Source organism: Pseudochaenichthys georgianus, unplaced genomic scaffold, assembly GCF_902827115.2.
Source record: "Pseudochaenichthys georgianus unplaced genomic scaffold, fPseGeo1.2 scaffold_1662_arrow_ctg1, whole genome shotgun sequence".
In the NCBI taxonomy this organism is placed as follows: domain Eukaryota; kingdom Metazoa; phylum Chordata; class Actinopteri; order Perciformes; family Channichthyidae; genus Pseudochaenichthys; species Pseudochaenichthys georgianus.
The window spans coordinates 17501-29537 of NW_027262467.1; the positions used below are offsets into that span (position 1 = coordinate 17501).

Below are 12037 nucleotides of genomic sequence, written 5' to 3' on the forward strand. Positions count from 1 at the left end.
GTACTGATGCTGACTGGACTTAGTGTACTCTGATCCGGGTTCTGATGCTGACTGGACTTAGTGTACTCTGATCCGGGTACTGATGCTGACTGGACTTGGTGTACTCTGATCCGGGTACTGATGCTGACTGGACTCAGTGTACTCTGATCCGGGTACTGATGCTGACTGGACTTAGTGTACTCTGATCCGGTTATTGATGCTGACTGGACTTAGTGTACTCTGATCCGGGTTCTGATGCTGACTGGACTCAGTGTACTCTGATCCGGGTACTGATGCTGACTGGACTTAGTGTACTCTGATCCGGGTACTGATGCTGACTGGACTTAGTGTACTCTGATCCGGGTACTGATGCTGACTGGACTTAGTGTACTCTGATCCGGGTATTGATGCTGACTGGACTTAGTGTACTCTGATCCGGGTACTGATGCTGACTGGACTTAGTGTACTCTGATCCGGGTACTGATGCTGACTGGACTTAGTGTACTCTGATCCGGGTTCTGATGCTGACTGGACTTAGTGTACTCTGATCCGGGTTCTGATGCTGACTGGACTTAGTGTACTCTGATCCGGGTACTGATGCCTTCTGGACTCAGTGTACTCTGATCCGGGTACTGATGCTGACTGGACTTAGTGTACTCTGATCCGGGTACTGATGCTGACTGGACTTAGTGTGCTCTGATCCGGGTTCTGATGCTGACTGGACTTAGTGTACTCTGATCCGGGTACTGATGCTGACTGGACTTAGTGTACTCTGATCCGGGTACTGATGCTGACTGGACTTAGTGTACTCTGATCCGGGTACTGATGCTGACTGGACTTAGTGTGCTCTGATCCGGGTTCTGATGCTGACTGGATTTAGTGTACTCTGATCCGGGTACTGATGCTGACTGGACTTAGTGTACTCTGATCCGGGTTCTGATGCTGACTGGACTCAGTGTGCTCTGATCCGGGTTCTGATGCTGACTGGACTTAGTGTACTCTGATCCGGGTTCTGATGCTGACTGGACTTAGTGTACTCTGATCCGGGTACTGATGCTGACTGGACTTAGTGTACTCTGATCCGGGTACTGATGCTGACTGGACTTAGTGTACTCTGATCCGGGTACTGATGCTGACTGGACTTAGTGTACTCTGATCCGGGTACTGATGCTGACTGGACTCTAGTGTACTCTGATCCGGGTACTGATGCTGACTGGACTTAGTGTACTCTGATCCGGGTACTGATGCTGACTGGACTTAGTGTACTCTGATCCGGGTACTGATGCTGACTGGACTTAGTGTACTCTGATCCGGGTACTGATGCTGACTGGACTTAGTGTACTCTGATCCGGGTACTGATGCTGACTGGACTTAGTGTACTCTGATCCGGGTTCTGATGCTGACTGGACTTAGTGTACTCTGATCCGGGTACTGATGCTGACTGGACTTAGTGTACTCTGATCCGGGTACTGATGCTGACTGGACTTAGTGTACTCTGATCCGGGTTCTGATGCTGACTGGACTTAGTGTACTCTGATCCGGGTACTGATGCTGACTGGACTTAGTGTACTCTGATCCGGGTACTGATGCTGACTGGACTTAGTGTACTCTGATCCGGGTACTGATGCTGACTGGACTTAGTGTACTCTGATCCGGGTTCTGATGCTGACTGGACTCACTGTACTCTGATCCGGGTACTGATGCTGACTGGACTTAGTGTACTCTGATCCGGGTACTGATGCTGACTGGACTTAGTGTACTCTGATCCGGGTACTGATGCTGACTGGACTTAGTGTACTCTGATCCGGGTACTGATGCTGACTGGACTTAGTGTACTCTGATCCGGGTACTGATGCTGACTGGACTTAGTGTACTCTGATCCGGGTTCTGATGCTGACTGGACTTAGTGTACTCTGATCCGGGTACTGATGCTGACTGGACTTAGTGTACTCTGATCCGGGTACTGATGCTGACTGGACTTAGTGTACTCTGATCCGGGTACTGATGCTGACTGGACTTAGTGTACTCTGATCCGGGTACTGATGCTGACTGGACTTAGTGTGCTCTGATCCGGGTTCTGATGCTGACTGGACTTAGTGTACTCTGATCCGGGTACTGATGCTGACTGGACTTAGTGTACTCTGATCCGGGTACTGATGCTGACTGGACTTAGTGTACTCTGATCCGGGTTCTGATGCTGACTGGACTTAGTGTACTCTGATCCGGGTACTGATGCTGACTGGACTTAGTGTACTCTGATCCGGGTACTGATGCTGACTGGACTTAGTGTACTCTGATCCGGGTACTGATGCTGACTGGACTTAGTGTACTCTGATCCGGGTACTGATGCTGACTGGACTTAGTGTACTCTGATCCGGGTACTGATGCTGACTGGACTTAGTGTACTCTGATCCGGGTACTGATGCTGACTGGACTTAGTGTACTCTGATCCGGGTACTGATGCTGACTGGACTTAGTGTACTCTGATCCGGGTACTGATGCTGACTGGACTTAGTGTACTCTGATCCGGGTACTGATGCTGACTGGACTTAGTGTACTCTGATCCGGGTACTGATGCTGACTGGACTTAGTGTACTCTGATCCGGGTACTGATGCTGACTGGACTTAGTGTACTCTGATCCGGGTACTGATGCTGACTGGACTTAGTGTACTCTGATCCGGGTACTGATGCTGACTGGACTTAGTGTGCTCTGATCCGGGTTCTGATGCTGACTGGACTTAGTGTACTCTGATCCGGGTACTGATGCTGACTGGACTTAGTGTACTCTGATCCGGGTACTGATGCTGACTGGACTTAGTGTACTCTGATCCGGGTACTGATGCTGACTGGACTTAGTGTGCTCTGATCCGGGTTCTGATGCTGACTGGACTCAGTGTGCTCTGATCCGGGTACTGATGCTGACTGGACTCAGTGTACTCTGATCCGGGTACTGATGCTGACTGGACTCAGTGTACTCTGATCCGGGTTCTGATGCTGACTGGACTTAGTGTACTCTGATCCGGGTACTGATGCTGACTGGACTTAGTGTACTCTGATCCGGGTACTGATGCTGACTGGACTTAGTGTGCTCTGATCCGGGTACTGATGCTGACTGGACTTAGTGTACTCTGATCCGGGTACTGATGCTGACTGGACTTAGTGTACTCTGATCCGGGTACTGATGCTGACTGGACTTAGTGTACTCTGATCCGGGTACTGATGCTGACTGGACTCAGTGTACTCTGATCCGGGTACTGATGCTGACTGGACTTAGTGTACTCTGATCCGGGTACTGATGCTGACTGGACTTAGTGTACTCTGATCCGGGTACTGATGCTGACTGGACTCAGTGTACTCTGATCCGGGTTCTGATGCTGAGGCAGATATTTAAGAGCTTTCTTAACGCTAATGTTCTAACAGTCAGACTCTGGAGATGGAGCTGATGTTCTGTTCATGTTCACGTTCACACAGACGTGATTTCTGCCGCCGTCTTTCCTTTCTCCTGTGATATGACTTGATCGCTTTGAACTCCGCCCCCTGAGCTCTGATTGGTCAGCAGGCGGTGCTTTCACTGAGCTGAGATCTTAGCCTGCAGCCTAACCTGCTCCGGGCAGGCTAGCCGCTCAGCATCAGTTACCATGGAGATCTAGCCGCTAAGAAGAGAACCAGCTTCGTAGGACCGGAAACCCAGAGTTACCCTGAAGTTAGCCGCTCAGAGAACATCCGGCTTCGTCGTACAGGCTCTGGTCCATGTGGAACATCAACACACACATCCCTCTGCTCACAGGTTTGTATGAGAGTCAGACGGTGTGTTAGACGGGCCGTGACATCATGAACCTGCTGATGGACGCATTCCAACACTTGCTCTGCTCCAGCTGTGTTCACCTTGCAGCTGCAGCTCTGAGGCTTTGATCCTGATCAAGAGTTCGAGTCATGTTTAAAGTTTAACTTCTTCATGTGTCTGATATTAGAGTTCACTTTTCATTCAGGAAGTATGACGCTGCGCTGTCAGTAGCTTCTCCATGTCTGTGATTGGTCGAATGTTGCTAGCCCCGCCCCTTTCATGTGAACGCGCACTCAGCCGGACGGAGACACCCTGGCTTGAGTTACCGACTTGATAACCAGCGTCGTCTGACCGCTTAGCGAGAGCTCGATTGTTTTGGATTAGGTAACCCGGGTAACTCAAACATATCCAGGTTAGCTTGAACTGGATTTGTTTTTTGTTTTTTTTACTTAAATATTTGTATTTAAATGTAAACAAGCTAAACAGTATTTCATTTTTTTTGCTATATTTCTTAAATATTATATTTTTTTAATTAATGATGTCTTAGATTGTAATTGCTTTATTTAAAAACAAAGAAGATCAAATCGAAAAAGGGTGGGTATAAAATACAAGAATAACAATATTTCATTTTTATATTTTATTATAAATATTATATTTTAAATTCTGCATCATTTAATAAAATATATAATATGCTGCGTTCACACCGGACGTGATGCGATGTTTGGGGGCGGCGCGATTACATGTAAAGTCAATGCGAATTCCGCGGCGCGATTGGAGGGGGCCGCAACATACGCTCGAGTTAAAAATGTTCAACTCGAGCGTCATATTCGCGTGACGCAATCTCGCGGTAGCCAATCAGCGGTGAGGATCTCAGCCTGCCGTCATTGACGTAGAACCAGAAAACATCAGCCGTTACAAATACAGTCGCTGCTTTATTTATGACTGTAGGCCGTTGTTGTGAGCGTGGACGGTCGGAGCATATACTGCGTTAGCTTAGCCGATCTCCATTCAGAAAACACGCATTTTAAAAGGGTTGCTCGCCTGCCGTCTGTCTGCAGACTCAAAGCATTGACTCATGGTTTTTACTAACCGGTATCAGTGTGTTGTTACTTCGGCATCATTTAGAAACGTGTATTACAATTAAATCACGGTCAAATATGTTCATCTTGTTGTAGTTGTTGTGCCCCGTGCCAGCCAGTCTTGTTTGAATGATGCGAGTAAACACAGCTGCAGCCGCGGTGAAACTCCAGCGCATCGCGTCCGGTGTGAACGCAGCATAAGTTTCTCATTTTTTATTTAACCTTTTTACGTCAATTCATACAATGTAGAAATAGAATAGGATGAGTAAAAAATACAAGAAATGTAATGTCATTTTTATAAATATATTTTAATTATTATTTATTTTGTTTACGTTTCTTTTACAGCCTGGCTCAGAGGCTGCAACAAAGATGGGAGACTAGACAAGTTATGTGTAACAAAAAGCATATTTATTTACAACACCACAAAAACCAAAGGTCTTCAAAGAAACCTAATAAATGTGGAAGTCAGTTATCAGTAATGGTTGCGTGTATGGCTGTGTGAAAATGTGCAGAAACAAAGACGCGGCCGTGTCCAACAGAAGAGTGAGAGGGCAGTATGCGTTGGTGTTGGCCTTTTATGTAGACGGCCCAGGTGTGGCTCATCAGGTTGATCACCTGAAACACAGACAAGAGCCAGCAAGCAGAACACGGAGACAGAGACCTCTAGTGGAGGGGGTCGTAACACCCCCCCCCCCTTAAAAAAGGGGTTCCCCCTAGGAACACCGTCCAAACGTAGCAACCAACACAGAATAATATTTAAATGCAAAGTTCAAAATGACATATACATGTTCCATACTGACCGGTTTGAATTTCATATCGTTGTTCACCTAGTCTCCATTTTCCAACCCAGCAACTCTAGTGCCTGAAGAAGACTTTTAAGAGATGCAACCCCGCAACATCAGTGCCTGAGGAAGCTTTTTAAGAGTTCACAGGAAAGATGGAGATCAGAGAGAACACACACTGAAGAGAAGAGTGATGGATGATGGGCCATGCATGGAAGAGCACTAACAGGAGGTCCAAAAACAGATAAATATTCACCAGTGCCCGACAAATTACCTGCAGCTAGACAAAGCTCGCTAAAGCTTTGCCTTCAACAAGATTCCAGCTGTCACAAACTAGAATCAACATAAGCGTCAAACCAAAGGTTCCTCTGAAACAAACGGCTCACTAGCCAACCAAGCCTTCCTCAGAAGCACAGCACAAAGAGGCAACCAAACTACGCAAAGCTCACCCAACCAAGGCATGAACTGCAGCACTGTTCCCGAAGCTTACAGGTCTAAGTAACCACTTGCAGACACATCCAACAAATTACCATTTTGCACTTCCCTCCTGCATCTACTTACTTCCACATAAGCCACTGTAGCATCCTGCACTAAGATATCACCAAAACCCAGACTCGTTTTAGAACTAATAAAGCCAAACGGGTTACCAGGATCAAACGACTAACAGGAGAACACCAACATTATTTAACCACGGCGAGACAGATAACAAACACTCATGTACACATTGTAAACTCACTTAACACATTTGCAGCCAATCTCAAATAGCACATACACAGATAACAGCAGTCATGTCCCTCTATCTACCAAACAAAACAGAACCTAAACTCCCCCCTAGTCTTCAGGTGCTACTTATGGTGGGTATTTATGCACTGAAACCCACAAGCCCGGTAAAGCAACCAGCAATTGGCAACTCCACCTGCAGCTTTGGACGTGCTCCCGAGCTAATAGCTCTAACCACGTCCACACCACACTAAAACCCCCCAACGAATTCCAAAGGGAATCCGTTCTGAAGCCTACAGCAGCGTTCAGTTATTATGCTCCAAGTATCTGGAACAAACTCCCAGAAACCTGCAGGTCCGCTGCAACTCTGACTACTTTCAAATCCAGGCTGAAGACTTTTCTTTTTGTCGCTGCTTTTAATTGAACTATTCACATCTTAAACTGCACTGTAACTTTTATCCATGTATTTTTCCTTAATGTTTATTTTATTAGCTTTTCTTTTTTAATGCTTAATGTCTTTCATTTTTTTTTTTTTTGTAAAGCACTTTGAATTACCCTGCGTCGAAAAGTGCTCTATGAATAAACTTGCCTTGCCTTGCCTTACAGGGACAGAAGTGAGAGACACTCACAGGACCACCAAAAATCGGCTACAAAAATCACCACTATAACGAGCTTAGCGACGAAAAACAAAAACACTTTTCATTTCATTTCAACTGCTTACATTATCCAACAAAAACAAACATCTACTCACCACACTTGTCCATGTCTCCCAACCAACCGAGGTGCACCCGTCTACCAAGTTACAGCTGATCTGATTCCTGTAATCAGTCTCAGCCCTTCAATCCACTTACAAGCAGACAAAGATGGCTGCACTACAGAACTAGAAACAATGTCAACAATCCCAGACGAGCCCCCATTTGTTACAGCCTGGCTCAGAGGCTGTAACAAAGATGGGAGACTAGACAAGTTATGTGTAACAAAAAGCATATTTATTTACAACACCACAAAAACCAAAGGTCTTCAAAGAAACCTAATAAATGTGGAAGTCAGTTATCAGTAATGGTTGCGTGTATGGCTGTGTGAAAATGTGCAGAAACAAAGACGTGGCCGCCGTGTCCAACAGAAGAGTGAGAGGGCAGTATGCGTTGGTGTTGGCCTTTTATGTAGACGGCCCAGGTGTGGCTCATCAGGTTGATCACCTGAAACACAGACAAGAGCCAGCAAGCAGAACACGGAGACAGAGACCTCTAGTGGAGGGGGTCGTAACACATAGTTCTAGTAGAAATGAAGCCTGAGAATAAATCATTTAAATAACAAAAAAGGACTTCAATCTTTACCTGAGTCACTATCTATCCTTTCCTGTTTAATTTATACATTTCATGAATTGAACATAATAAAGTATTTAGCTCCATTCTGTTGTGATTAATTAAAAACTGACGCTTTCCATATTTTATCTCTCAGTTATTCTCCAAGCCTGAAGCTCCTAACGGTTACTACATCTACGGTGACGTGGGTAAGGACGAAAGAGACGTATACATTGAATTGACGTGCTAACGATCTCATCTTACCCGGCCTGTGTTCTGCTGTTTGAGGCACGGGGAAGACGATGGTGATGGACATGTTCTATTCTCACGTCGAGACGGAGAAGAAGAAGCGGGTTCACTTCCACGGCTTCATGTTGGACGTTCATAAAAGTGAGTTCTCTTTCATTTTAATACGGAGGGGGAGAATCCTTGAAGTTGGTGTTTAAAGCTCTGAGAGAAGTAGCTTTGAAGGCCAGCTGTCGTGCTGTGTTCAGGCAACGGCAGACGTCTCCGATACAGATATATAGAAACACGTCTATGAAGAGTTTCGCTCCAAACACCAATCAGATTCTAGCCACGCCTCATGTCCCTCTGTTCCACTTCCTGTTTCCAAAGAGCTGATTTGGGGATAGAGCTTTAAAGAGGAGGGTCTGAGCTCATGCGGGACCCGGCAGCTACCGTCTAAACTAAACTGCTGCCGTGATGAAACGCCATATCATGGATTATCAAGGATCTGAAACAGTCTGGAGCTCAAAGGCTTTCTCTCTTGCCGGTTACACCACAAGGTGAGTTCCTTTCTACTTCCTGCTTCTTCACACACATGCTCTCCAGCACAGGTTAGCTCTGAGTGTTAGCATGCTAATGTGAACACCGACCATATTACGTCCAGAGCAGTCGGGCATTGTTTCTGATAGCAGCGTTCTGATTGGCCCCTGGGTCCACATTTCAGATGTTACGTCATATCGGACGCAAATCTGGATCAGCTCCGTTGCTCCCCGTTTTTAGAGATTTGGGTACGGAGGAAAAGAGAGAGGGTTTATTTCCTGACGCTGTGTGAGTTCCCCGACACACCGGGGACACAGCGGGGACACAGCGGGGACACAGCGGGGACGCACCGGGGACACCGGGGGGGGACAGCGGGGGACACACTGGGGACACATGCTGATGTAGAGAAGACACCACAAAGTGACTTTTGCATGTCCCCTTTAAAGGTGGATACTTTATATATATATCCAGCCCTCCTTGCTGTCTCTGAGGAACTGCACACGGCTAAAGCAGCCTCCCTCTCCTCTGTCGTCATCCTGTTGGACCTGTCTGCTGCATTCGACACGGTGAACCATCAGATCCTCCTTCACTCTCCAAGAACTTGGAGTCTCAGGCTCTGCACTTTCCCTCCTCACCTCATTCCTCAAAGACCGCACCTACAGGGTAACCTGGAGAGGGTCCGAGTCCGACCCTTGTCAATTAACTACAGGGGTCCCTCAGGGCTCTGTTCTCGGTCCCCTCCTCTTCTCCCTGTACACAAACTCGCTCGGATCAGTCATTAGCCCGCATGGTTTTTCATACCACTGCTACGCTGACGACACCCAATGGATCCTGCCCTTCCCCCGCTCAGAGACCCAGGTCGTCGCTCGCATCTCTGCTCGTCCAGCTGACATCTCTCAGTGGATGTCCGCTCACCACCTCAAGCTCAACCTTGACAAAACTGAAGTGCTTTTCCTTCCGGGAAAAGATTGTCCCACTCTTGACCTGACTATCAACATCGGTTAAACCGTGCACCCCAGCACGTGCACTCCGCTCTGCATCAGCCAGACGACTCGCTGCACCCTCGCTGCGAGGGGGACCCAAGTTCCATCAGCAGGAACACGTGGGTTTGCTGTCCTGGCTCCAAGATGGTGGAATGAGCTCCCATTGACATCAGGACAGCAGAAAGCTCACACACCTTCCAGACTGAAGCTCGTCTCCTTCGACTCCACCTCGAGGATAGAACTACTAACAAAGCACTTATATACTAACAAAGGACTGGCTCCTCTAAAGCCAGTTGAGTAGCTCTTGAAATGCTTGGCTCTATGAAGCCTGATGTACTTTATGATTCTGTTTCCTTCAAGGTTGTGTCTTGTTGGTCGAATGCTTGAAGTAACCGGTTATTTCGTGTTTTTTCGTAATTATTATTATTGAGTGTTCTTGTATTTTAATGTGTGATTTTAGAGCTCGAGCCTGTGGGGAAACAGTATTTCGATTCGATCATCGCCCGGGCCTCCCAGTACACCCGTTGATGGTGTGTGCTGGGAGGCCCTAGTACACCTGTTGATGGTGTGTGCTGGGAGGCCCCATCGCCCGGGCCTCTGACCTGACCTGTGTACTGGGAGGCCCGGACGATGGGGCCTCCCAGTACACCCGTTGATGGTGTGTACTGGGAGGCCCGGGCGATGGGCAGATGAACACACGAGCAGAACAGATATGATTGTTCTCCATCGCCTCGCCGCAGGGATCCACCGCCTGAAGCAGAGCCTGCCGAAGAGGAGCGCCGGCAGGATGTCCAGGCCCTACGACCCGATCTCTCCCATCGCCGAGGAGATCAGCGAGGAGGCGGCGCTGCTCTGCTTCGACGAGTTTCAGGTAGATTTATACACCCTCTGTCGCCTCCTTTCTCACACACTTCCCTCTGTCGCCTCCTTTCTCACACACTTCCCTCTGTCGCCTCCTTTCTCACACACTTCCCTCTGTCGCCTCCTTTCTCACACACCTCTGTCGCCTCCTTTCTCACACACTTCCCCTGTCGCCTCCTTTCTCACACACTTTCCTCTGTCGCCTCCTTTCTCACACACTTCCCTCTGTCGCCTCCTTTCTCCCTGCACTTCCCTCTGTCGCCTCCTTTCTCACACACTTCCCTCTGTCGCCTCCTTTCTCACACACTTCCCTCTGTCGCCTCCTTTCTCCCTGCACTTCCCTCTGTCGCCTCCTTTCTCACACACTTCCCTCTGTCGCCTCCTTTCTCCCTGCACTACAACACACTCACTTCCCTCTGTCGCCTCCTTTCTCACACACTTCCCTCTGTCGCCTCCTTTCTCCCTGCACTACAACACACTCACTTCCCTCTGTCGCCTCCTTTCTCACACACTTCCCTCTGTCGCCTCCTTTCTCCCTGCATTACAACACACACACTTCCCTCTGTCGCCTCCTTTCTCCCTGCACTACAACACACACACTTCCCTCTGTCGCCTCCTTTCTCACACACTTCCCTCTGTCGCCTCCTTTCTCACTCACTTCCCTCTGTCGCCTCCTTTCTCACACACTTCCCTCTGTCGCCTCCTTTCTCACACACTTCCTTCTGTCGCCTCCTTTCTCACACACTTCCTTCTGTCGCCTCCTTTCTCCCTGCACTACAACACACTCACTTCCCTCTGTCGCCTCCTTTCTCCCTGCACTACAACACACACACTTCCCTCTGTCGCCTCCTTTCTCACACACTTCCCTCTGTCGCCTCCTTTCTCACACACTTCCCTCTGTCGCCTCCTTTCTCACACACTTCCCTCTTTCGCCTCCTTTCACACACACTTCCCTCTGTCGCCTCCTTTCTCACACACTTCCCTCTGTCGCCTCCTTTCTCACACACTTCCCTCTGTCGCCTCCTTTCTCACACACTTCCCTCTGTCGCCTCCTTTCTCACTCACTTCCCTCTGTCACCTCCTTTCTCACACACTTCCTTCTGTCGCCTCCTTTCTCCCTGCACTACAACACACTCACTTCCCTCTGTCGCCTCCTTTCTCACACACTTCCCTCTGTCGCCTCCTTTCTCACACACTTCCTTCTGTCGCCTCCTTTCTCACACACTTCCTTCTGTCGCCTCCTTTCTCCCTGCACTACAACACACTCACTTCCCTCTGTCGCCTCCTTTCTCCCTGCACTACAACACACAAACTTCCCTCTGTCGCCTCCTTTCTCACACACTTCCCTCTGTCGCCTCCTTTCTCACACACTTCCCTCTGTCGCCTCCTTTCTCACACACTTCCCTCTTTCGCCTCCTTTCACACACACTTCCCTCTGTCGCCTCCTTTCTCACACACTTCCCTCTGTCGCCTCCTTTCTCCCTGCACTACACAAGTCTTTCACCCCAAAGAGACATCATAGCTAGAATAAGAGATACATTAAACGTGTATTCTGTGCAGTTCAACAGTTTCAATGCAGTACATCAGAGAAAGAGATTCTCTTCGATAACTTATGCTGCAGATATTTAAATAAAAATAATCTCTAGTGAAAGATGTTCGTGAGAAATAAAGAAATGTCTCCCCCACTCTCAGTTTCTGTCTCGTGACAATACAACTTTAAGTTTTGCCACGACCTGGGTCTTAGATCTCATATGTTTTCACATGATGCCTTCAAGGACC

The 12037-nt window shown here is 48.2% G+C and overlaps 1 protein-coding gene across 1 annotated transcript in view; it reads left to right on the forward strand.

Annotated features, from left to right (window-relative positions):
- Positions 1-10268, forward strand: part of LOC117441304 (AFG1-like ATPase) — a gene marked incomplete at its 3' end in the record, with an annotated part of 17134 nt that extends 6866 nt beyond the window's left edge. Inside the window, exons 3-5 of the mRNA XM_034077495.1 lie at positions 7807-7858; positions 7938-8039; positions 10138-10268. Of these exons, the coding sequence (XP_033933386.1) occupies positions 7807-7858; positions 7938-8039; positions 10138-10268 (285 nt within the window). The remainder of the gene's footprint in view (positions 1-7806; positions 7859-7937; positions 8040-10137) is intronic.
- Between the last annotated feature and the right edge of the window lie 1769 nt (positions 10269-12037).